General features: G+C 45.9%; 1 protein-coding gene across 1 annotated transcript in view; it reads right to left on the bottom strand.

The window, feature by feature from the left end:
• Positions 1–23,952, bottom strand: part of rab6ba (RAB6B, member RAS oncogene family a) — a gene marked incomplete at both ends in the record, with an annotated part of 90,283 nt that extends 66,331 nt beyond the window's left edge. Inside the window, one exon of the mRNA XM_080832279.1 lies at positions 23,868–23,952. Within this exon, the coding sequence (XP_080688405.1) occupies positions 23,868–23,952 (85 nt within the window). The remainder of the gene's footprint in view (positions 1–23,867) is intronic.
• Between the last annotated feature and the right edge of the window lie 3,352 nt (positions 23,953–27,304).

Below are 27,304 nucleotides of genomic sequence, written 5' to 3'. Positions count from 1 at the left end.
GGGATGGATGAAGAGTGTGTGTGTGGAGGGGGGGGTGTGTGGAGAGCATGAGTGGCAGAGAGGATGAGGTGTTACTCCTACGGAGTTGGATGTCTCGCTCAGTTAATAAGGTCTGCATTAATTAAAGGGGGCTTTGCCAGCCAGCCAGCCATGGCTGTTCAAAGATGCTGCAGCAGGGGTTATTGTCATGAGGGCTAATTAAAGGGAAGTGAGGGGTGGTGGTAGGGTGGGGGATTTAGGGGGAGCATCTGTGTGGGGTGCCAAAGCCGGCTCCGGTGGCCTCTTACCTTCTGGAGCCCGCCAGGGGGGCCAGCCAGTCCGCACCTGATCCCCAGGCAGTGCCAACTGTGCCTCTGCTGGAAAGGGCAGTGAGCGCCTGGCGCAACAACAGTGTGAGCAGGTGACATGTAATATGCTCAGCCAGGTGAGAGGGTTCAGCTAGCAGAGGAAAGCAGTGTGATGGTCAAAAAGCGAGGGCTGGTCTGAAGACAGGACCTGGCAGAGGTGGGAACTAGACTGTGAAAAGAAATGCGTTTGAAGGTGTAGCACTGTGAAATGTACTTGAAGGCGCAGTGGATCTTTAAATCATGAATTCAAGGTAAGAGCCAGCAAATATGTCCGCTGGAACAGTTGCTTCGTTTTGCCTGACGTGGTGCCATGTATCAAAATTCAACTTAACTGAATCACGGAAATGTCTAGGGAGCAGTTCCAAAACCATACCCATCCTACAAACCAGCATCCAGCGAACTGAGTCATTCAACTTGATATGAGGCTGTGATGTTAGACATTTGTACAAGGTTATCTTTAATGGAATGGAATGGAACACTGCAGCACACTCCAGAAGCAGACTGCTGATAACTGCCTCCACTAAAAACCTGACTTTGTGGTTCTAATTGGGAGGTGTTTTTGGTGACCATGAAGGGAAAGGTTATTAGTTCAGGGTAATTTGCCAGTTTCTTACCAGTCCAGCCCCGATAAACCCTGATGGGTGGTGGGCAGCAGCCTGCAGCAGGGACGTAACATACATTACACACACAGACGATTGGCCTCCGAAGAAATTCCCCCCAAAACACTGCAACAATGCCTCCGAGCCATTAAGGATTTATAGTGGATTATTCAGCTCATTAAAGATTCATGCGAAAACCGAGCAGCTCCAGCCCTCTCTCTCTCTTTCTGTACTACCTCTCCCTCTTTTCGTCTTCCTCTCCTCTCTCTCCGTTTCCTCAATTTTCCTGACTTTATGCCATCCATTTCAGCCCCTCTGATCTGTTCTTCCGGGTGATTGAACTTCCAAATGACTTCATCTCCCTTGGTGCTGGTGGTGCGACAGGTCCCCCTCTCATCCACTCAGAAGAGTAAGGCTGGAGAAGATGACAGGGAGCTGTCAGTCAGTCAGACAGACAGCCTGGGTTGGTAATTAAATCTCTCCCCTCTGATAGACTTCCTTCATGAGCCTTACTGATTTCCCTTCCTTTTTTGATTCTCTCTCTCTTTTTCTCTGAATCACTACCCTTTCCTTGGTCTTTTCATCTCTCTCTCTCTCTCTCTCTCTCTCTTTCTGTCTCTCTCTCTCAGGGGTGGTGTGTGGTGGTGGGGGAACCTGGTCCCATCTGAGGCCTGGATCTGGGTAGAGAGGGGTGATTTAGAGGAGGAGGGGCCGTTGGGTGCAGCAAAGCTGATGTTCTGCGTTTAAGAGCTCCAAAGCAAATATGTCCGCCTGAGCCATTACTCTTCATGTGAGCGGACATGGGAGGGGGCTGGGGAAAGAGGTGGACTGGACTCTGCTGCAGTCAGCACGCCTATAAATCCAAGGGCTGGATGAGGAGACAAATAGAGCACTTTAATATCTGTGAGCAGAAGCATAGAGTAGTTATGCCACACCATTCAGCAGGCCTCTCCATTAGTCAGCCATGTCTCAATCTGAAATGTTCCAGGGCCTAAAGCACTAAAAGCACGTGGCCATTTCCTTACTTCAGTGTTAGCATTGCCTGCACGACTTGTGGAGCTCGTTTCTGCAGGGGAAAGGGAGTGCTGTATTTTTCCCTTGACTTGGGTGCTTGCATCTCAGCTGGTGATGACAGATGCATCTCCTCTCTGAAAGGCTAATTTTTTGTCACATCCCAAAACACACACACACAGACACACACAGACACACACAGACACACACAAACACACACACACACACACACACACACACACACACACACACACAGACTCTTTTTATCACCTCCTCGGGGTTGTGAGTGCCAAAAAAGAACCCACCAGAGCTACTCTCTCCCCTGGGACATGCCATCACGCGATGCCCACACTGACTGCGGTGGTGAGGGCCGATCACGGCAGCACTACATGCCCAGGGCCAGGTTCCTGTTTGAGAAGCAAGGGATAAAAATAAACAACTGCACAAGGAGCTGGGAGGAGGCTGCTGAGGCCTGGCCTAAGCACGTCATGGGGACGTGAGCGCTGCCACACCGGAAAGAAACACTCTGCATCAAACATTTATCAAGCTGAGAAAGAGAGAGAAGGAGAGAGAGAGAGAGAGAGGGAGAACAGGAAAGGAGGAGAGAGAGAGAAGGAGAGAGAGAGAGAGAGAGAAGGACAGAGAGAGAAGGAGAGAAGGAGAGAGACAGAGAGAGGGAGAAAAGGAAAGCGGGATAGCAGGAAAGGAGGCGAAAGAGAGAGAGAATTAATGAATGATGAGGTACAGTGTGCACCGTACATCATGATGGGCTCTTAGCAGAGGAGACGGCACATGGCACACGCGGGCACCAGACAGGGCTTCACAGGGGCGTGGCGTGGTGGTCCTCCCCCCCAGAGAGAGAGATAGAGAGAGAGAGAGATAGAGAGAGAGAGAGAGAGAGAGAGAGATGGCAACAGCAGCAGGAGTCTGTCTTAGTGCACCGAGAGCTGAGGGGGTCTGTGTGTGGAAAATGTCACCTGCCAGATGGGCTGAGGAAGAATTAGCCACTGTGTGAATTCCAGGCCTAATTAATCGAGTGAGGAAATCCACCAGGAGCAAGAAAAAAGGCAACAAAGAGGGCCGCTCCAGGCTGAAAGGGATCTCTGCCACTTCAGGCTCATTCAGACTCGGAGCGTGACCAAACGCCACTTACTGGAGCCTGATGCATTATTTACAATAGACCGTCCCCACGGTTTATGAGGGATGAATCTGTTATTAAAGGATTTGTACCTACATTGTCTGCCTGACATGTGACAAAATAAAAAAACAAGCCCAATGAATGCAAAGCTGACTGCGGTTGATGTTGTGATGTTCTTGCCATCTGGCCCCCCTTCTTCCTCCCCTGGAGAGCGTGATGTATCCGAAGCCCCGTGAAGCAAATTCCCAATGCTCCGGCTTTCCCGGCACACAAGCGAGAGCATCCCGGGAGCCCTCTCCATGGAGAGCGGTGTCAAGAGACATGGGGGACTTTAACATCTGACTGTGTTTATGAAGCAGACATCCATGACAGCAGACAGTCATTAATAACGAGACGGCTTCACACATTTCAGGGAAAGGGAGAAAAGGCAACGAAGGAAAGTGGAATAGAAAATATGTATTCTCTCTCTCTTTCTATCTCTCTTAATATCCATCTGTCTGTCTCTGGGGCTCTGGATGCAACTGCATTTTGCCTAATTAACTTTCAGCAATCGGGAGTATGAGTGGCGGCTTCACCCAATCCCAACCCCCCGCCCCTGCTCTTGCCCTGCAGCCCAATGCATTCAGAAGGAGAGTCAAAAACACAGGTGTACACTGTTGTCCTCTGCTCCAGGCAAGAGAGTCTGTGCATGTTTCTCTCTCCTCTTCTGTTGTGGAGATTGAGCCTATTGAATGAATGCCAGTAGAAACCAGCGTGCTGAGACATAGCAGAAGGCGTGTGAGGTTAGAAGTGTTTTACACATTGCAGTTTTTCTTTCTGCCTCTTAAAGATTTAATTCTGCACAACTGGCAGACCTAAAGAAGGACATCCAGCCTAAAGAATCCTTTCACACACATTCCTAAAGATGTGGGGCGGGTTCATACCAGGTGGCTCTTGCACAGAACCACACTGCCAGCAACACTACTAAATCATCAAACCCACTAGGAGACGACCCAGAGCATCTCCATTGAACCTTCTCTCCTCCTCGTTACTCTCCATCCCTCTTCCAGCAAAACATCCTCCCTTTTCCCTTCTATTCATCTCCAGTGTCAGGACGACACTGAGCCGGCCACAGGCAGGGGGAGAAGTAATCCGACTCCCCACAGATAATCAAATCAAATCAAAAATACCCCAAAAAACAGAAGGAGGAGGATTGTGGTGTGTGTATATGGTGTACTCTCTCACACACACACACACACACACACACACACACACACACCGAATAACACGGAATAACATGAAATCAATTAAAAATGATTATGTGTGACAAACGGCTCCTCTTCTCCTCGTCTTGTCACAGGGTACTCTGGAGACACGGGGACGCAAACACACACACACACACAAACACACACACACGTTTAAAGTTTATGTTTGTAGGGGAACAGGAATATGCTCAGTCAACTACCAATGCTCTAAATTAAACACAGCGGGGAATCAGACATGACAATGTGCTCCTATTAAGTCAATGAAAGAGTCCCCTGACTAACAGTCTGCTCTTACAATGCACAGAGAGGCATGCATGTAGAGAATCTGTTGCATGTTATGAGAAATGGAAATATGGGTGGTATTGTATGTATATAATAGAACCTTCCAGATGGGTGTGTTGTCAGCTGTAATCCAGCAGGGAGTGAATGTGAAGGTAAGAAAGTCCCAGCTAAAAGTAGCATATTTTTCTACAGCAAACACCTGCTGAAGCCTCAAATACGATTTTGCTACCAATCTACCACTTTCCTCTTCCGGCTGGATAGATCACATGCAATTGCATCGTGATTCTCACATGCATGCCCGCACACACACTCACACACACTCACACACACTCACACAAACAAGCGCACACACGCAAACACATACACAGTTTCCGACAGAGCAACTTCATAGCTGAGTTCACTTAATCTAACAATCCGCCAAACTCCACTCCCACTGGCCGTGCACACACCAGCTCTCCCTGCTCGCACATGTTCATAAATAAACATTTTCAATCACACTTCGCCAGCGGTCGCAGATAGCACACGGATTAGCTGGGGTGGTGATGTGTCGTATCCCACTGCTCACTGTCAAACTGACATGAAGGAGGAGGAAGGGAAAGAACCCCTACCTGAGTTGCATGCATTTACCAATGGCCTTAAATAATGGATGAACAAAGCTCTTAACGTGCCAAAGGACACTCCTTGCTCAGCCCTCTCAAAAGGCGTTTTCTTCCGCTCAAGCAATCTAACTCTCCCTCCACAGTTGTCAGGACAACATACTAGGGCTGAACGATTTGGGAAAATAATAAAATTTTCCCCCAATATTGTAATTGCAATTTAATATGCAATTTTTTTATTTTACCCTCTTTTTTCCCAACAAAACATAATGAATGGTTTAAATATGACCAACACAATATTAAATACATTTACTGTAAAATATTCTTTCTTAGACCATGTTGTAATCGCGGACATTGCGGTTAGAAAATAGCGTTTTACCATATCGCAATTTAATAGCAAATGCAATTAACCGTTCAGCCCTAATACACACACACATGAATAAATGCGGACCTAGAACAAAATGGAGAGAGCAAATTTACACACACATGTACACACACACACTCTCACACACACACACACACACACACACACACACAAATGTGCACGTATGTGCACACTCACAAAAACATACACACAAACACACATCACCAAGCAGTGACAACAGCCTTTGAACTGTATTTCTTCCTGCAGTGGGGGGTGATTGCTTTGAAAGGGAAGACACGAGTCATATGTTTGCCGTTTAAAGGCATCAGAGGCCTGACGAGGCCAGCCTAAACGCCTCAGCCTTTAAATCAGATCCCATCTCACGTGAGGCCGACCTCGAACGCTCTGCTGCAGGAATCTGGAGGGAATGTAGGCGGTGTCTCCCCCTTGGAGATCAACCAATGAGATCAGACGGGGCGTGACGCCACCAGCGGGACGTATACCCCACGGAATACTCCTGTGCACACATCAATCAGGACCGCGGCCGATAAAGCACAGACTCACCAGGCAGCAGTATTGGGGCTCTTGTTTGATTTATATTGTGACAAGTATTTATCTATAGTAGCCCCAGCAAAGCACTGACTCATAATAGAATGCTGGGTAAGAGCCTTAGTGTCTTCATCCAGAAAAATCTATAAGATCTTGTTGACTGCAATGTGTCATGAGGTGTTTCTGTTTTGTTTCTATTCGGCTACAGCTTATGTGGTAGCCCTTTAATAGCTTTAAGTCAGTCTCAAGTGTGCATGATGTAAACAGTAAAATACAAGTCTTCCACTGAGTGTGGACTTTACTGTGGGTGGGGGGTGAGGTGATAGGAGCAGGGTAAACAGGTTCTTGCTTTTTTTTCTCAGGCTGATTAAATTAAACTGAGTTGTTTCATTGTTCAGGGGTGTTCATCTGAGGAGGGACTATGAGGTGAGGAACAAGACATGTTTACTTATCTTGAGAAGAGTTTTGGTGCCAACCATCACATTGGCAATTAACATACAGTCCAGTCCAGTACACACAGGAAGTCGTGTATGTGTGTGTATGTGTGTGTGTGTGTGTGTGTGTGTGTGTGTGTGTGTGTGTGTGTGTGTGTGTGTGTGTGTGTGTGTGTGTGTGTGTGTGTGTGTGTGTGTGTGTGTGTGTGTGTGTGCATAGTTTTTACCAGTGGGCAACTGCTTGGGGCCTCATCTGCTAAAAGGTCTCGTGAATTTGTGTTTCCTTTTTTAAATTTATAATACATTTTTCCTTTCTTCCAAAACGAATGATGATCTTTAACATTTACATGTAAATGCAGTCCCAATATATTTATCATCACTCATATTTTTCATTTCATGGACTATTCGACCTTGACGCAACCTTGTAGCAATTCAAGTAAGCCTACCATTAGAGACAAACAGTCACAATTTTTAAGAAGCCATGAATCATTTTCAAAGTGGATTTCAGTAGAGAAAGATGAGGAAGGAAGATGCCCAGTTTAAGGAAAGTTTGCTTAAACTGATGAAATCCTAATAAAACAGAAAGAGTCTACACGGCGGAGCAAGTAGCCAATGTTATAACAGGTGTAATGTTAGTTGAAGAAGCTGAGCAAGCTAACTTTGGCAACTGTCGCTACCATAACCTGTCTTGTACACGCTACAAAATTGACACTAAACTATACTACACACAACTAAATCTAGTGTTAACGCTCCTGCTGGTTGCGGTGAAGCAGTTACAGTGTGTGAGGCGACACAGACAAACAAACAGTAGAAGTCAGCCGAAAACCAGAGACGCTCCAGCTGATCAGCCATTGCACCACCACCATCACAGAGCGACCGTAGCAGCACATTAGAATTCTCATTTGGGTCTGTCCTTTAGTTCTGTGACTTTGTTGACTGAAAAGAACGGCCTCCAAATAGTTTTTGTTCAACAGTTATAATTGTGAAATGCAAAATGCAGAGAGGCCTGAAATTGGTCTTTGTCTTGGGCCTCCAATTCACTAAAACCGCCGTGTGTGTATATGTGAGGCATGAAGGACCTGCCACCATCTCTGTCTGCAAACAGTCATTTTGCCCTCCCTCCCTTTCTTAGCAGCAGTGAGAAAATACCTTATCCTTTATGCAGTCCTTTCAGAGAAACCACAAGGCCATCTACTGACAGCATCCTGACGTGAATGAAATTACAGGACAAGCACTGGACAGGACAGTCATTACATGAGATGGTTTCTGAAGACTGTACTGCCAAGGCACAAACCTTCCCCCTACCCCTGACAGACAGAAATAGTGAGTGAGAGAGAGAGAGTGTGTGAGAGAGAGAGGGGGGGAGTGTTGTTCATCCTCTCTTTCTTTTAGTACAAATCCTCTGTTTTTAACTGGCAGAACATCTATGGTTTCATCTTACCATCTCTGCCCCCAAGTACACACACACTTGCACCGACACACACACACACTTGCACACACACACACACACTCACACACTTGCACACAGACACAGACACAACCCAAACTCTTCCCACCCTGCTCTGTCTGAGGTATAGCAACCTCATGTCACTTTCAAGCGACTAAATCTTGCTTATCTGGATTTTAAATTTCAAATCCCCTTTACTGCAATGGCTCATAGAACAATCCATGATTCCTCAATGTTGAGAACAGGTGTTGGATCCTGATACACACAGATTTGTGAAACAGGTTCTCTATAGCTGCCAATTTTAGTGCTCACACTAAATGGTAATAAACATGCTGATACACTGTTATAACAGCAGTCACTTGGTGCAATGACGATAAACCTTTGATCAATGAAAGTAGTTTCATTACAGACACAATTACTGCCGCACATAACATTTGTGAGGCGTCTATTCAGAGGCAAATTATTCCTATTTGATGAGTTTAGTAGCATCTCATCAGTGGCAGAGTCTGGAATGTGAGGCGTGATGGCGGTGTTACGGTGGCATGTTGGGGACAGCGGAAGACGCTCGGCGTAACAACTGTATTGGGTAATTACCCGCTGGTAATTGGTGTCAGGGGCCCGTCAATATTGGCAGACTGCAGAGGTGCTGGTGTCATGTGTCTGCATTAGAGGCTTCCATCTGTCTAATGACTGGAGCAGGGGGAGGCCAGAGATGAAGAGGACCAGGCCCTAGCATGCACCTCCGGCGGGGGTGGGGGGCGATGACGGGGATTGAGGGTAGGGGTGGGTGTCAACTGATGCACTCACAGTGCTGTGGATCTCACTGAGGAATGGGGAAAAGTTAAGGGCACCTGGATTAGGAACTGGATTGGACTGGATAAGGGATTGATTTTTGGTGTTTGGTGTTGGGGAATTGCATCCTGTGGATCAGTCTGAACATCTGAAGTGAATCCGTTTTCATTTGGTTGTGACGAATCTTCCAGCAACTGACCTCAGATTTTTTTTTTTTAAACCCCTGGATTGTTCTTGGTAACAGAGTAACCATAGCTCCTTGTTAAAATGTGAAGGCACTATTAGGTTTTATTCTGTTTTTATCCATAGCCACAGAGACTTTGTGACTTTGACAATTTCTTCAGCAAGATAAAAAAAAGAATTACTTTACCTTAAAACACCTACTTTAAGTTTTAACAGAACAAATGCACATAGAACATTTTAGCACACAGGTCTTAAGAGCTTTGCATGTCATTACATAGAATAGAATAATCCTTTAAAAAGCCTTTTGAGACCCCTTCCTCAAGTCAAATTTCAGGCTTAATGACTCACGTAACCCTAGTCTGGAAGGAGGTATTCTTTGGCAATGTAGTCTGAGGCGCAGAGGAGAGGACATTCTGATCGAATACTGCATTTGGCAGATCAACGCCGCCTTTGTAAGACTAAAAGGCCAATCTTTCTGTATTCTCCCTTGGGGAGGAATCTTCACAGAACCAGCCTATTATTATTATAGTCATTCATCTTAAGACACTGGCCAGAGGGGGGGAAATCGACCAAAACTCACATCACATCAAAACACACACACACACACACACACACACACACACACACCACACACACACACACAAACAGACACACACACACACACACACACACCACACCCACACACACACACACACACACACACACACACACATACACACACAGCCACACACACACACACACACACACATACAAACACTGACAAGAAAAGCTGCATGCTTTCTGTCCTCAGACAACATAAGCCACAGCTTCCCCTTTGAGATGCTAGAGCACTCAGCTGCATCCATGATTACCAATGAAGAAGATAAAACATTGGGGGTGGAGGAGGAGATTGCCTTTCTAAATGTTCTCTTAACACTGATATTCAGACTCTGGCTTCATGGGGAGATGTAATAAACCGTTTTCATTCTCGTTACAGTCAGCCATTTACCGACCCCCCTACCGTACCAATTCTGCCTCTTACAAAGGAATCTTTCAGGGGTGGGGAGGGGGGGCATTTAGCACATCTGCTGGCCCAGAGTACACAGCTCTCTCTGTGACTTTGTCTGCATGGGTGTGACTAAGTGACAGAACAGATGGAGAAAGAGAGAAAGAAAGAAAGAGAGGACAATGAGAGAAAGTGAGAATGAAAGACACACATGAGAATCAACAGCTAGCTGCACAGGCAGCGGGGAAGACATCTGCAAATGGACTGGCTGGTCACAGACCAGAGAACACAAGCCTGAATCTTTCCTTCTTCTTCAGGCCTCATAATGCTGAGGTGAAGAGTTTAAATTTCCTCCCCAGACAGAAAGGCTGGGCTTTTCCAAATTGCAGTTCTATCTTCTCTTCCAGCGACAAAAAACAACAATCAAAGGTGTGCAATAATCTCCAAAGCCTACACTGCAGCCGGTTGTGTATGTGTGTGTGTGTGTGTGTGTGTGTGTGTGTATAAGGAGCTTCTCTGTGGCTGTGCAGTGTTTTTCAAAGAGTAATTTTCCTCTCTCCTTCCATGCTCCACATCTCCCAGCCATTCCTCTTGGCCGCTCCCCATGTGAACTTGTCTGCACAGAGCTGGCTGATGGATGGAGTGTTAATTAGCCTGTCTCCGTGGTGGGGGTGCGGCTCCGGACCAGCGAGGAGGACAGAAGGGGGTGCTAGGCAGAGCGGCGGGGGGCACAGGGGTGTCGGTGGGGTGTCAGCAGGCTCCAGTGCCCCCATGATGGAGGACTCATCTGAGGGAGAGTAAACATGGGGAGTTCCCCTGCCGGAGCTGCTGGAGTGGCACAGCGACCCACACTGAGCAAATGACAGGTCTGCAGGTACCAGACAGAGTGTGTGAGAGAGAGAGGAGGGAGAGTGAGAGAGAGGAGAGAGGAGAGTGATAGAAAGGGGAGAGGGGAGAGTGTAAGAATGGGGAGAGAGGAGAGAGAGAGAGGGGGAGAGGGAGGAAAGTGTGTGTGAGAGATAGAGGAGGCAAGAAAGACGGAAAAAGACAGATAACAGACAGAGAGAGCGAGAGAGACAGAGACAGAGAGGGAGATGCTGAGAAAGACACTGACAAAGACAGAAATCTAGTTAACTGCCTAACAACAATCCTGGCTCGTTTGGATGCCAGCTCTTCGTCATGTACTCAAAAAAAGACAAAACAAAAAAAAAGATTTATGAAGTCTGAAATTCTCCCCCTCATCTGCCAGGAGTGGGACTGAGAAGATAAACAGAACTGCAGCAGAACCGCTCCGAACATCCACATATAGAACTAATTTTCTGACAAAGCGAGAGAGGGGGCTTTGTTGTTGATGGCTCGCCTATGTACGATGGCCATGGAGCCCAGAGCACGCATCTATTTCTGCAGCGCTACCTCTGTGTGACTGGGCGGCCAGGGGCCAGTGACCCGGCCATGTTGTCTTACAGCTTCCTCCGATTAAGCGTGTCGGCACAGGGGGGATGCTGAGTCTTCACAAACACGTGTCAGCGAGCCGGTCGAACACCGATCCTTACGCCGGGCCACTTGGCTGACCACCGGCGAGACCCTGGCTAGCTTCTGGAAAATTGCTTCCTCCTCTCACGCTCTCTCTTTCTTGTTCTCTCTTCTTTTGCTGCCATCTTCTTCTTGCTGCTGTCAGCAGTCTGCTCTAACATGTAGAGAGAGAGAGAAAGAGAGAGAGAGAGATAGAGAGAGAGAGAAAGCTGCGAAAGAAGGTGCAGAGGAGCTGCGAAAAGGGGGCAGCGCAGATAAAGGGCAGCTCAGCTGCACAGAGGGATGTGGCCGCCGCGCCCAGAATGCGCTGCTTGGTATTCTGAGAGCGCGGCCACATCCCAGGGACCGGGGGAAGGGCCGTGGCGGCAGCATCAGCAGCATCAAGGGAGAGGGAGAGGGAACAAAAATAAGAGAAAAGAGACCGCAGAGATGCTGTGTTGTCACTGTTGTTGTAGGGCAAGAAAGGAAGAGTTTATAGTCCCCATTACTAAGGATACGGGGACACAGGCCAGCCTATTTTTCCAAACCCTCATAAATCCTCTGGCCTCCTCCCAGTGCTGCTGCCCGCGCCACCCATCCCATATTCCTCGGATTGAGCAAGACAGGGTGGAATTTATTGGGAAAAGCCTTGAAAACATGCTTCCCATCACCCTCGAGCCTACCCTGTAAAGGTTTTACTAAACGCCTCCACATCAGTGCCTCCTATGATGAAACCTAAAACAGACAGCTCTGGGCACTATATAAACACATCGTGTAACCCAGAAGAGGCCCAATGCTTAGCAACCCTGCACTTATGCTACAGTGCTCTATGGAAGAGAGAACAGATAGAAATGCTCCTCTTCTACTCTCTCTACACTCTTCAGTTTGTTCATGCTGGGAATGTGAGGATCCCAGATGTGTGCACTGGGGTGGAGAGAGGAGAGGCAGTGAGAGCGAAGTGTGTGTGTGTGTATGGGGGTGGGGGGGGGGGTTGCCTTCTGATCAATTACCCCCCCATTACAGGGCAACGGAGTCGATCTGTAGCAGATCAGAGTTGCCAGTGCGCCACTTCCAACTATCCATCAGTGCAGGGGGGCTGCGCCTCGGACGAGGAAGAGCTGCAGTGGGATGTGAAAAGGAAAAGACTCCCAGTTATCTTTGCTCAGTGTCGTAAAGGAACCGAAGGCTTGGCGCCCGGTGCTAGGGATCCAGCATCATCCAGCCCGTCTGGTGACACACACACAAACACACACATACACACACACACACACACACATACACTCACACACACACATACACACACGGACACACACGGACACACACTGTCTGACGCCCTCTCCCCAGCTCACCAGAGAGAGCTGAGTATTGACTGAATGTCCACGGGCATCATGTCTGATCAGATCTGTTTGGGAACTGTGATCTGGACGTCTCTGTTAGTACTGCTGAAGCCACTCTGGGAACAGAGATAGCAGGTCTCAACCTCAAATTGGTACACCTAAACACCTGCTGTAACGGTTATGACAGTTATGACTGTTAAGTGATAATGACCTGATTCTCACTGATGAGATTACTGGTCAAAATAGATGTTTTTGAGAGCAGTTGGAACTATCATTGAGCTTGATATAAGTGCACTGAATACAGCAAGCCTTGTTATGTTTCTGTTGTTTTGTTACACACACACACAATCAGTGTTATGTTCAGTGACAATCCTCACAAACTATGCCACCAGCTTAATCTTGTGTCAGGTTAACCCGTAAATAATTTCAGGTTAAATCAAGTCCTGTTGCCATATGCCACTCCTCTTCCTCCTCCTCCTCCACTTCTCTCTTTGTCTATCTATCTGTCTGCCTGTCTCTCTTTCTATTTCTCTCTCTGTTTGTTTCTCTCCATCCCTTGTGGCACCTCTCCAGACTCCATACAACTGGCAAAGAGGCAGAGTGAAGATAAGCATACAAGCACAGAGTCTCAGAGGAAGTCTCGGCAAGCTTAGGGAAGATTTCTCCACTTAGCTCAGTTTGATTGAAATTGGGTGATCTTAGATGTGTCACATCAAGCATCTTCCAAACTTCTCAGGCAAACAAACAAGGAAGTAAACTACAGTGTAAACAACAACACATACATCAGGGGAAAATAATGTGACATACACTCCATCACATTCTACTCCGAAGCTGCTATTAAACCCACAGGAGAACCTCACCTTTTCTCTTCCTCCTCAGTGAAGAGGAGGAGTAAAGCGGTTCTGAGGCTAAGAAACTAAATCACTGCACCAGTGAACATGCCACAGCCTCATATGGCCTACTGTTGTGACCACTGTGCACTGTGAGTCTACTATTACCTGTATCAGTCTTCACAAAATGGCTTCATGAATCAAGGTGAGTTACAGTGAAATCGGATCAGTGAAGCATCCATTGATTGTTTTTTTTGTGTGTTCCTGATTTAGACTGTGTGTGAGAGGTATTTCTGGAGTCTGCCTGAAGCTCTTGTGTTGAGCCCCGTTGAGTTTTTTGGCATTTCCAAGCAGTTTGGATTACTGATTCAGTGCCTGGATCTTAGAGGATGAGGTGACCTGCACAGCCTGTCACACAGTCCAACCATCTGGCCGCGGAACTGCCCTGAATCATTCCCACCGAGACGCAGAGTGGGTGGTGTGTGTATATTATATAGGCATGTGTGCGTGTGTGTGTGTGTGTGTGTGTGTGTGTGTGTGGGTGTGTGTGTGTGTGTGTGTGTGTGTGTGTGTGTGTGTGTATGTGTGTGTGAGAGGGTGTTCTGATCAGGGCGTTCTGATCTGTGTCATGGCCGTTGGTGCTTTTTCTGTTTGCTGCTCATAGGATTGGCAATCAAACTGAGACAGGGCACATTCTAGGACAAAAAAAGCTTTTAACACGCTGACGGAAGTGCTGGCCTCTGAATTGCACACATGTAGGTCCACAGCGGCCCTCTGGCAGTTCAATTATTGGCAGAAGCACAACTCACAGACGGACACAATGCAAGCGCTGCGCAGTCTATACGAGTAATTATTGCACATGCTATTGTCGGTGTGATAAATACACGTGAAATGCATATAAACAACATTGGGGGCATTAGCATTAATGCGTTTTCCATACAGCTCTGTACTTTGTCAAGCCAAAGAAATGGAAGGGCCCAGGTGCCCTAAAATAATTCACTTTTATTCACGCAGTCTTATTAACAGAGGTGAGAGATAATCAATATTTTAATTGCTGGTGGACGGCAGCTATTAAATTTGTGTGTGTGTGTGTGTGTGTGTGTGTGTGTGTGTGTGTGTGTGTGTGTGTGTGTGTGTGTGTGTGTGTGTATGTGTGTCTCTGTGTGTGTGAGCTTGTGTGTGGGTGGGTGTATTAGATGCAAATAGGCTGAGCAGACATATAGACATTCAGCCTGAGGGCAAAGCAGAATTGGAGAGTGCAGGAAAACCTCTAGCTGGAGGATTTCTTATTTCCACCAACCTCTTCCCTGGAGGAGGCACTATTTTTGGCAGTCACAGCTACTGCACACAAGGCAAAGAAAATAAGAGATTGGGCGGGAAAGATGTATAGAAAAGGTGAAACAGAGAGAAAGAAAGGGACAGAGAGATAGAGAAAGTAAGACCAAGTATAGTGTTGTGGTATGGCATTGTATGTGTGTATATGTGTGTGTGTGTGTGTGTGTGTGTGTGTGTGTGTGTGTGTCTGTGTGTGTGTGTGTGTGTCTGTGTGTGTGTGTGCGCGCGTGTGTGCGTGTGTGCGTGTGTGCGTGTGTGCGTGTGTGTGCGTGTGTGTGTGTTAAAAGGAGTGTAAGGAGGTTGTGTGAATGTGTTGGGCTTAACTATGGTTTCTACTTCTTTGCGTGGCTTATCTCCTGTTCTTTTCAAACCTGGTAAACATGGCAGAGAAGCTGCGCGGTGTGGTCCCCACCCAGACGTAGCAATATTTAAATAATGCAGCACGACCGGTGACAGAGGGTCGCGCCTTTCCCTGCACCACTGGGCTGCCCCACAAATTTACGAGGGGATCCGTAAGAGCCGCCCGCATCCCTAGAGCACGCAGGAGCAATAGCTAAGCCTGGACCTCAAGATCAATACCCTGCTCTGCCACCATCTTAGTCAGCATGCTGCTTGACAAAAGGTCAAACCATTACCACATTACAGCGGTCAAACCTAAACGTTATTACACTGTGAGGTTTTCGTCGCCCACTGCAAAAAGATACACATTGAGCCCTCACTCCAAACATTCTGTCATAATCCAGCAGGTGAAGTTAACAGGAAATGAGTCCAATTCATTATGATGAAATGAACCCAATGAATGATGTGTTCAAGAAGACTGAATCAGTGCACTGAGACATTCCAGATCCCTCCATATTACGACCAAAATATCATCACCTTGACACAAACCAACTCTTCCACCTACCCCTGTGTCTACGATAGAGGCACGTGTTACAACGGATGACAAGAAGGGAAGTACATAAACATCCAGACTTCTGTTGGTTTTCCCAAGTCCCTGTTTCCCAGGCCGCCCTCTCAACATGACACACAGAAACTGTCCCAGCGGACCCAAGCCAAGCCTCCATTTTTCTGACAGCTTCATTTTTTCCCCCTCTCTCCCTTACCGACTGGCGGGAAGGCTCATCAAGTTCAACTATAAATAATCCTAGCAATCATAAATTCACGGCTGCTTGCGACGGACCAGCCAGCAGTGCTGTAAAATATGCATTAGTTTTGTCATTTTGGGCCCAGCCCCAGCAGTGGACGAGGGGGGAAAACTTGGAGGCGGAATCGTAAAGCCATGGAGACCCTTTCAAGGTTAAATTAAGGAGGCGCTAATAAACTGTGGGCATGTAAACAGCATTTTGCACACTGTAATTCAAATGGCATTGCTGGTGGCGGAGGGCCCCAGGAAAACACTGAGTACAAATAAGAGGAGGAAGAGGAGGAGGTGTGAAGACAACAAACCAAAACACTGCAGGTCGCTTTGCAATTCTCTTCCTCCTCCTCAAAATGTTAAAATGAAATGAAAGTGGTCAGAATGCTTTCAATAACCTCTTCTATAACACACTGTGTCTGTTATCAGCCCTGATGAGTTTGGCTGTGCTGGCTTGCCAAGATATCAAATCACAAAAATAATCACAACTTGGCTTCCAAGCGTGTCATAGGAGGCAGATCGAAAAAAACTCTGTTCCAATTTTTTTTTTACTAATCTTCCTACACAAGCACACGATATGCATTTATACATCTACACATGCAGTGTAAAAACATACGAAATGCCCATCTGCTGTCAGTCAAGATTGGTTATAAAAGCTGCTTGACAAGTTTTTTAATTGGTCAATTTCATTACGGTTCCACATGAAGACGCCTCATGTGGCGTGCCACGACACAATTTTGGGGCTGATTAGGTTCGCTTTGGCAGTGCAGTATATCGTCATTATACTCTTAGATGAACAGCAGCTTGCTGCTATACTGGGCTTTATATCACATTATCGGTGAAGATCTGAATAGACAAGTGGCGTGCGAGCCTCCTAATGAAAGCAATATTGATTTCGGGGCTGGCGGAAAGAAACTGAAACAGCAATAAGAAAGGAAGGTAGGGGGAGAGAATGAGAGGGAGAGAGCGTGTTATGAGGCCATTTTATTCTTAGGTGCACAGAGCCAGGCAGATAAGACAAAAGCAAAGTTGCTTGTGAAACTCATTAAAATGCAAGAGGGAAGCAGAGAGAACACTAAAAGAGAAAGCAGACGGCAAGTGTGTGAGGGTGTGTGAGAGAGAGTGAGTTTGTGTGTGTGTGTGTGTGTGTGTGTGTGTGTGTGTGTGCGTGTGTGTGTGTGTGTGTGTGTGTGTGTGTGTGTGTGTGTGTGTGTGTGTATGTGTGTGTGTGTGAGTGAGTGTGCATCTGATAGAAAGAGAGAGAAAGAGACTGATAAAGCCAGTGAGAGAAAGGGAGGTAGAGAGAGAAAGCACACACAGAAATAGAGAAACAGCAAAAGGGATACCAGAGGGGAGAGAGAGAGAGAGAGAGAGAGAGAGAGAGAGAGAGAGAGAGAAAGAGACAGACAAACACACACACTGTGTGTTTGTGTGAGAGAGAGACAGAGAGAAAAATGGGCGGATGAAAAAAGCCCACCGAGTGAGAGGAAGAGAGGGGGATATGAGCGCAGCTGAAGGTGTAGGCAGCAGAGGAAGCATTAGTGAGACTACCCCATCAGTAAAGGCTGATCCATAATTAAACACAGCTCTCCAGCTCAACAGCTGGGGAGAAAGGTGAGTGAGAGAGGTAGAGAAAGAGAGACAGAAGGAAAGAGAGAAAGGATCTGGGGTGGCAAAATATGGCAAAAGGTTACTCTGTGAATGGGGTGACATCAGACTTGGGAGAGGGTGACTGGAGAGGGAGGCAGGGGAGAGTTTGAGTGTGGAAACAGGGATCAGGCAGGCCACTGCTTTTCAAAGAGCTGCCCACAAAAGAGCCGTGGGCCTCCAAGAGCAGGACCTGTTTGTCCTGACTGGAATTTCAAACTGAGCAGTGGCAGACTCGTGTCTGTGGTTACTGTGATACACACAAAACACAAACTCAAAAATCATAATATAGGATAGGAATGAACCAGTGACTATAAAAGAGCACATGAATGAACCGAATGCACAGTTTGTATCCTATGGCTGGGTGAGATATTTCTCCTTCCAGCAGTGGAATTCCAAATAGCAAGCAAGGTTGGATCCCCTCAGCTAATTAAGCCCCAGAAAAGCCCTCATGCTTTACACTTAATGCTTAAACCAGGCATTGCCATGCAGGCCTGAAAATCACTCCAGCATTGGTTGGGAATATATATGAAAATCAATTGGACCCTTCCTGTCTTTTGCTTCCTACCCTCCTCCCCCCCCCTCCCTTCCTCTACTATTATTTGAGGAGCTTAATGGGAAATCAAACAGAGATAACAGGCCAAGTACGGAGGAGGAGATTAAACGACCCCACAGAGAAAAAAACATTTCCCTCCATGATTATCACAAACATACAGTGTAAACTTCAGTGATTTGCAACTTCAACATGCAAGAGCACATACATACATGTACATACACACACATTCACACACACGCACACACTCACACATCAGAATATCTACCGGCTTCTCAGCTCACTGTGAGCTGGCAGCCTTCCAAAAGAGCTTCCAGAGGCCACGTTTGATTCGCCAAGAAGGCTCCTGTTGCCAGGAGACGCATTGATTGACGCATAAGACTGCCTTCCTGTGGTGCCTAGAGCCAAGCGTCACTCAAGGAGTGAATCAGCAAAAAAAAAAAAGAAACGTGTCATACAAATGCATTATATTTATAAACACGTTCCTTATTTGTACTTCCTAAACAAGCACATCATAATTGAGCCCCCATCTGTTAGTGGGAGAAAAGATGAAAGTGAGATTGATGTCTCAGAAGCCATCAGGGATGAGCTTAAAATGGCTGGCTTGTTGGACACCACAAGTTGGCACTAATAATGCATTACTCAGTCTCAAGGCTGTCTCCTCTCTCTCTCTTTTTGGCTCTTTTCTGTTCTGCAAAGACCAAATCTCCACAGTCCTCCCTGCAATCCACTCCTAAGCACTTCCACAATGGCTCTCTTCTCTGGTCAACGAGCGCACCTCCCAAAGTTGCCAAGTGGCTGCTTCCATAATACGCGTGGGCCTCACAGACAGACTGGCCAGCTTAAAACCTGCGGCCGCTTTGGCAGGAGAGAGAGAGAGAGATAAAGCAAAAAGAGAGGATGACTGTCGCTCCCTGCCACCCAAGCTGCAGAGAGAGAGGTAAAGGACAGCCAAAGATGCAGTCATGGGTATCATGGTTAGAGGATAGGAAGCTGACGACTCACTTAACATTCTCCTGAAGAAAGCAGGACTTTCCTTTTTTATTTCTTGCCCTCTTTGTCTCACCCTGTCCCTCTCTCTTTCTAACTAATTTATGTTACTCTTACTAACACTCTCTGTGTCCCTCTATCTCAGGCTTCCAGTTACCTTTCCTATGGAATGTTACAGAGGTTTCCAGAGCGACCATAAGAACACATAGCAACCAGTGCATGTATAAATCCCATCAGCGGTTCCCAGACGGAACACTTACTCTAAGCATCCAGCCAGAAATGCAGCTACTCTGGATAATTCCACCAGTCAGGGTGATAAGGGAAACAGTGAGATAACATTCACACCCACAGAAACAGAACCATAACCATCTCTTCCAGAGGAATCCTCCGGACAATGGCACAGCCTCCCAGACAGGCGGGGCCTTTCTGCTCAGTTAACTGGAACGTGTTGTCCTGTTTTTTTGTGTTTTTTTTCTCTCTCTCTCCTGATGTTTCTCCTCCTCTCCTCCCTTCCCTTCCACTCCCTCCTCCCTGCTGAGTCGCCCTGGCCCCTGCTCCTGACAGACTTGAAGCCAGCCGCCTGCATTAATAAATGATGCTGGCCTCACACCAACTAGGAGCCATGGCTGCCAGGGGTCTCACCGCTCTCCAGCCCCTCCACCCCCTCCACCCCTTCCACCCCAGCTTCAGCACCAACCCTGGATGAGCCACAGATGTCGTTGCCATCTCCATTCCCCAAAACCACCCAATCAAACCCCCTCTTAACGGACATCCAGCCAATGTTGGACAACGACATTACATGTTTCTATTGTTGGGAGTACAGAGAGTACGGGAAGAAAGCAGTGCATAAAATGAAATAAATAAATAAATTAAATTGTTTTCCCAGTGGCGAGGGGTGTGTAGAGAGTGATAACAGTGTTATCTCCCTTAGACTGGCTGGACCTAAGCCCTGGACCCCCTCTCTGCAGCAGACCTTATTGCAGCCGAGGGTCCCTGGAGAAGTCTGGAGGTTCAGCACCCTGGACAGCTGCTCTTCAGTTGAAAGCCAGCCTCACGTCAAAAAGCACTTCGGGTGAGCAGGGATGAGTAGCTATCTAGTCTATCCACACAAAACACACACACACACAGACACACAGACACACAGACACACAGACACACACACACACACACACACACACACACACACACACACACACACACTTAAACACAGAATTATTCTGTACGCACCAGTCAGTTGCCCTTAAAGGCCTCCCTGCTGGAGTTTGGCTGTTTTTTCCACTGTGCGGCCAGAGAGTGCTACACATGCTTATTTTGTTCTGAAACGCATCTTCTGGTAATTATAATGCATTGGTAAAGTGAGGGGCAATTACACAAAGTGCTGACATTGCCGAGCTCACGGTCTATGATATCAACGCTGCACGTCTGGGAGAAAATATATAATTACCCATCCATGGCAGGTGCATGATGGATGCAAATTAGAGATATGGGTGGGAGTCTGAACTCAAGGCATAGCTTCTGTCACTCTGGCATGACAGTTTGCAGAGAGAAGGAGAGAGATGCCAGAGGGAAAAAACAGGTACTCCAGGTATTCATCACCAGCATTTTCACTATGATGTCAGAAGCAAATTACAGATGACACGTACTGTGGCTTTTATGAGAGACTACTCACCCATATTTGCATTTGAGACTACAGGTGGAGAATTCATTTGATCATTGAATCAGTCTGTTTTCACTGCTCCTCTGCTAGGCTACTTGTAATGCACTCCTTTTCCAAAATGTACCATGGTTGAAAAATAGGCTAAGAAAGATTCAGAAGCAAAAAAGATCTCCTTGAACTGTATCTGATGCAAGACCCCAACCACTGCAAAGAGTGCAGACAGCTTCAAGTCTACACCCATTTTAAGGCTACTTTTTTGCTCATCTTAAACTACACAGAGTTCAGTGTGGTTAAAGCAACCCGCTAAAGCCCTAATGATATATTAATAATGAGGTTAGACGGCTGACGTATTGTGCTCTCACTGCTGGAAGCAGATAGTTTACCATCAGCTTTTTAACCCCACTTTAACTCTTCCTTGCAAAGACCACGATGAGCAAAAATATCCAATTACATGGACCCTTATTACCTGTTAGAAGGAAATTACACGGTTTTGTTCTCTTAACAGCAGACAACAAAAACAAAAGGGATAAACAAATAAACCTGATGGACGGAGGACTGGATGATATTTGACTGAACAACAAAAAAAATCAATATGCTACCTCAAATGGAGCTTGCCTAATGGCTGCAAGAAGCAGCAACAAAAACGCACTTAGAGGACCACTGAGCATCATGGGAAATAGGAAATATTTGAAGGTGTGGGCTGTCCGGTATCCAAGGGTGAGGACTGGCTGGTCCTCAACAAACACCCAAACATTAAGACACCAAAAAAAGAAAAACAATCAACATGTAGTGAAGCACAGTGGCCAACTGCTCAGTCAAACAGTGCAGGACCTCTCAATCAGCACACAGCCTAACTCCCCTTTAGTGGAGAAATAAGCTAAGTGTTTGCTGGGTGTGTGGCACTGACACCAACTGGCATTGTGAGCCATTCACGACACTGGCATTTGTAACTGACCCAGACTCTTTGCCAACCAACCCAAGCCCAGAGCCTCGGCCTTGAGCTAGGGTGCAATCACTGCCCTCCGTGGAGATACCAGAGCCTTGAGATTCCACAGCTTGCCCCGCCAGCCCTGAGAACCGAGACTGACACTTATTTACTTCATTAGCTTCGCTCAGAGAAAGGATCTGCTTTCATTCCATTCCCATTTAACTTATCCAGAAAATTAAGAAGATAAAACACATTTTCACTATTCACATTCTATTTCTCTTTCTCTCTGTATTCCATTCTCTCTCTCTCTCTCTCTCTCTCTCTCTGCAATTCTCTCTCTGTGTGAGGAAGTTAATATGGTTCCTGATGACACTTCCTCCTGTGATGAATGTGTTGTATGTGTGTTATGTACACAGCCTCAATCTCAGAGTTGTAGTACTGTTTGTTGCCGATATCACAGTAGGCCAATCTATTTCATACCCAAACATCCATGTAGATAAAAGCAATGCCATCCCTGACGTCAGACTGGCAGACAGTTAAGTAACCACACCTGTAAGTATCACAGCCATCTCCTGAATCAAACACACACCAGCACATTGCCAGTGAACACTTGCATCCACAAAGATAACACGGAGACTGTTGATTTAAAGACTGTATCAGACTAATACTGTAGATTGTCCGCTGTGGTATTATATATCTATATCTTTCTTTCTCTCTCTCCATCTATCTGTCTCTCTCTCTCACACATACACACACAGAGCGAGAGAGAGAAACACAAACTCTCGTGTGAACATGCTTTAATTAAAAGAGAGTCAGCTAAGTATTCATTTCTGACAGCCAATTTCTGATGAAAGGAGAGCGTATGAACCACCCCCGGGATGAATGACAGCCAAATTCATGACATCTCCATCACAAATCCATTTGGGCCGTGGGAGTCTATCCTTATAAGGCTGTCGGACGTTCATTGCCAAGACATATAAGCTCTGAGTTCACAGATACATATAGCTGTAATAGCCTCCATACCACACGTCACCCTGCAGTGCTTCGTTTTTCATTCATTTCTATCTGCTGAGATTTTTTCGAACTCCTAGCCATCGACTGTATTGCGAAATTGTACTTTTTTAATATCTGATTTAATATCTGATATCGATTCATACACAAAATACCGCATTTATACTAGTCCCGATGCCAATATTCAAAAACACACAAGCAACTCAATGCCGTGTCCCTAACATCTTAACAACTGGGCTGCAGCTTCACAAGTTCTCACTCGCTCCGACACTGGCAACCTGGGTGTGTCTCGGCGCACCAGAACAGATTTTTTTGTTTGTTTTCTCTCCGTCTTCCAAGGCCAACTAAAACACCCTCGCTGGACAACAGATAAACACAATCATATCAGGCAATTTGATCACGAATTAATTTGTCTAATTCAATGTCTCTGGCATTTTGTCATCTGACATATTTCAATAGGCTAGTCTGCTAGAAACATTTGGATTAGAGGAAACCAATATGTAAATGCATGACCTGTAAACAAAATGTGTAATTTAGTCAAAAGAAGCAGTAAAACGTAAAATATACGATTAACGATGTAGAAGCCTAGCCTATTCACTAAATGGATCATTCCCTTACGAACTTACCTAACTTATATCTCTTCCCTAATTGTTTGACTCATAACCCTATCTTGCTTGAAAAGGATGAATCGGGACAAACTACTATAGCACTCTTTCAACACGCCGGGGTATCTGTTCATGCAGCACAAATCCCCAAATATGTAATATGTACATCTTTGGAATTCAATACCACTTTACGCTGGTCAGCTTTGGCAAGTCGCCTTTACGGGTCAGTGAAACTTCACTAGAACGTCTGCATCCCCCATCTCGGCAGGTGTATGCGGACCAATAATGGTAGTAAACTAATGAAGAACTTATCAACCACATTCCAGACGAATAAAATACATATGAACCAAACTCACCGCTTTGCTCTCCAAGAAAGACGAGTTTGAATTTTCGTAAAGGGTTCCCAAAGTCATTCCCCACGGTGATATGTTTTGTGTTCATGTCTTTAACAGTGTCGGGGTGTGAACGCGTGCTCCCACTGGTTCTGGTTGTCTTCCGTCGGGATGCGCGAGGGAGAAAGCGAGGCTTCAATCCGCTGAACGGTCAGAGGGAATACTGCACTATGTTGCCTGTCAGTTTCGATTGTCGCTGCGCCTGCGCGTCTCTCTCTCGCTCTCTCTCTCGCTCTCTCCCACACACACTCTCTCTCCGTTTGTCTAGCTTGGCTGTCGCCCCCTCCCAGTACCACGCATGACGTCATGCAGAAATGAGAGAAAGAAAGCAGCCCATCCCCAGGAGTTATCAAGAGTCATATCTCAGGAAGTCATATCAAGGGAAATGGAGGCTGATTGTGAATGGAAATTAAATGAAGTTTGAACTCCCACTTAGCCTGCTGCAAAGCAACTGATGTAGGTTGGCTGCAGCAGAGGCACACTATGGTTGAATAAGCAGGTGATGCAAACAATCAGAGATGACAAAATGGAAGGTGAAAACAAATCACTTTCCCAACTTAGAATATTCAGTGGGGTCACGCAGGGAAAACATCAAGAAATTGAACATGAGAAGTAAGGCTGAGGTGGTGCCATCACTCAACCTTTGCCTATGAGGCAGTAAAAAGTTGGTGAGTCTACCTCAGATATTTTATGCTGATATGGTGTTATGGGGGAAACACTGCTTCCACTGAACCTGCTGGAGCCCAGGGAGATGCAGGGCAACCCACATCTCTCTTACCATCAACCATTTTAATGTGAAATCATGTCTTACTCGGAGAGTATCACGTCCTTACCTCACATATGATGGACAGAAATAGATGTGTGCATGTGTGATAGATATGGAAACGGATGAAGTGAAACTACCAAACAATCAATCCATTATTTTGTATTGTGCAGAATCACCATGTAACATGGTCCCAACACACTTTACAAGTTAAAAAGAATATACAGGACAAAAATAAAATAACCACATGAAAAACATACATTTTAAGGGGACGTTTAAAAAGGTGATGGACCTAACTAAGTCCAAGCTCTAGGATAGGCTGTAATGAAGTGAAGGAAGGTGGGCATGCTTCTTCAACATTTAGTGGAAGGCCTTTCCAGAGATAAGCTCAGTTACCAACAGACTTTCATTGAGACGAGCATTGAGAAGGCGAAGAGGGTGTGAGAATGTATGTGATGTAATAAGCTGAGATAAGTAAGGTGGTGCAAGTCCCTGCAAGGCCTTATAAGTTAAAAGAAGACCCTTTGGCTCTAGCTTGTACTGGCAACCAGTGAAGAGAGGCCAAAATGGTGCTATTTCATCACGTTTTTTTGTTTTGGTCATGATTCTAGCTGCATCATTCTGAACAAGCTGAAGACTTCTTCTAGCACTAGCACAACTAGGAAGACGCAACAAAAGGATATTACAACAATCAAGTCCAAAAGATACAAATGCATGTATTTAGATTTCAGCATCGAATAGAATAGGTCATTGTTCAGCAATTTTGAAATGATTGGATGGCATAGGGTCTAATTGCAGGTTGTGGGTTTGGAGGCTGTTACCAAGCTGGTCAAGGCCTCAGGGGAAATTATTTCAAACTTTCAGAGAGTGCAGTTGAACCGAGTCACAGTGCCTGCATCCATCAAAGTTTTGGAGAGTTCATAGCAGTCATTCTGAGAGGAGTGAGGACCACTGATTTGATCTCTAATTGAGTTAAGAAAGGAACATGTATTAGCAGGGGCATTCTGTGTGTTAAGTAACAGTATCAAACTGAAACCATGGATTTTATTAGTGTTAATCAAGTGCAAGGAATATTCTGTCCTAGCAGATGAGAGTACATGTTTATACTTCTTGAAACCCTCGACCCAAGCAAGGTGAAGAGTCTCTTATTTTTTCATGCACCATCTGTGCTCAAGTTTTCTTCAAAACTGTTTAAGTGCACAGGTGTCATCTGAAAACCATCACGCTGGTTTCATCCAGGTTGGGTTTTTAGAAAATGTTGTTGTAAGATGAGCAACCAAGTCAGGCATTTTATGCAAGGAACCATTCAGATTGTCTGTAAGACTATTAAGGGAATCAGAATTTGCACAACAAGACTTAGCACGGCTGTCAATACGGCAATAAGTAAAAGTATCAGCAGGCCTGCCGTATTTTGCTCAGGCCTGGGGACAAGAAGATGTCCAAAGGCACCCTATCTAAGCCAGGGTCATCTGTACCCTTTTACCCCTGATGCTGAGCCTGTGTATCAGGCTCAGAACACCTTCTAATAGTATAAAGAGATACACTGAAAAAGGCAGAAACTGGCATCATCGATATCCTCCGTACATTCTTCACATGTTGGGTAAAATCTAAACTAGTGACAACCCCATAAATTACACTGCTCTAGAATCTAGAGAATCTCATGACTGTAAAGTCACCCAGTAAAAACATGTTTGACCATAGTTATTGGGGTCTATAAAAGGTTAATGCAAGAACGTGCGGCTGAGTCCATATAACCATGCTTAAATATTCAAAGGTCAAGAGATCTCCAAAAGTCTACTCAAAATAGGGCTAAACAAGTAATGTGCAGGTGAACAAGTGAGAAAAGATGTTTGCTATTCCGCCCCCTTTCATGCCTTGTCTATCAGAAAGTTTGAAGCTATTGTCTAGCGGAGAAGCCCAGAAGTGTTGCTGAAGTAGTGGGCAAGACTTTATATTCAGTAACAAAGAAAATATCGATCATATTGAAAAATAAAATCACTCACAATCTACTGTTCAATAATGAAAACTTCATATCATCAGAGGAGGACACTGAAGGTACAGAATTAAGCTTCTTCGAATTCTTAGACACTGAAAGACTTGTAGGTTTTGTATACTGCTTTATAGCGTTTTTCTAGTCTATTCTTGATTATAACAGGAATGATAGGGAGGATTATCACTAGAAAACATGTACTGTAGGGGGAGCTGGTGGTACACACAAGAGGTAGAGAGGTCACCGGGGACAAAGAAGAGCAATCGGTGACATCAGTGACCGCTGTGTTATCCAGAGTTATTGTGGAGTGCCAGCAGCCAGTCAGTGGCATCAGGCTGTAGTAACGGCATTAAATGTTTTTTTTTTTTTTCTGAAAAAGCATGCGCTATGGAAACGGAGGTGGATACCATCTATGCTGAGGAGTGAAGTTTGTTTCTGAAAAAGATAAAAATAGTTAAAACTGATAAAAAAAATTGAATAACCGCAGGTTGTGTGACAGACAGACGGACTGAACCCATGAGTGAAGAGAGAGCCACCGACTAAAACACACCTCGGGCCATCGAGGGCATAGGGCCTGAGAGGGGATAGGGCCTGAGAGGGGATAGGGCCAGCAAGGGGAGAGGGCCTGAGAGGGGATAGGGAGGGATA

Source organism: Sprattus sprattus (assembly GCF_963457725.1).
Source record: "Sprattus sprattus genome assembly, chromosome: 2".
Classification (NCBI taxonomy): Eukaryota; Metazoa; Chordata; class Actinopteri; order Clupeiformes; family Clupeidae; genus Sprattus; species Sprattus sprattus.
This window is presented reverse-complemented; position numbering and strand designations above follow the sequence as displayed.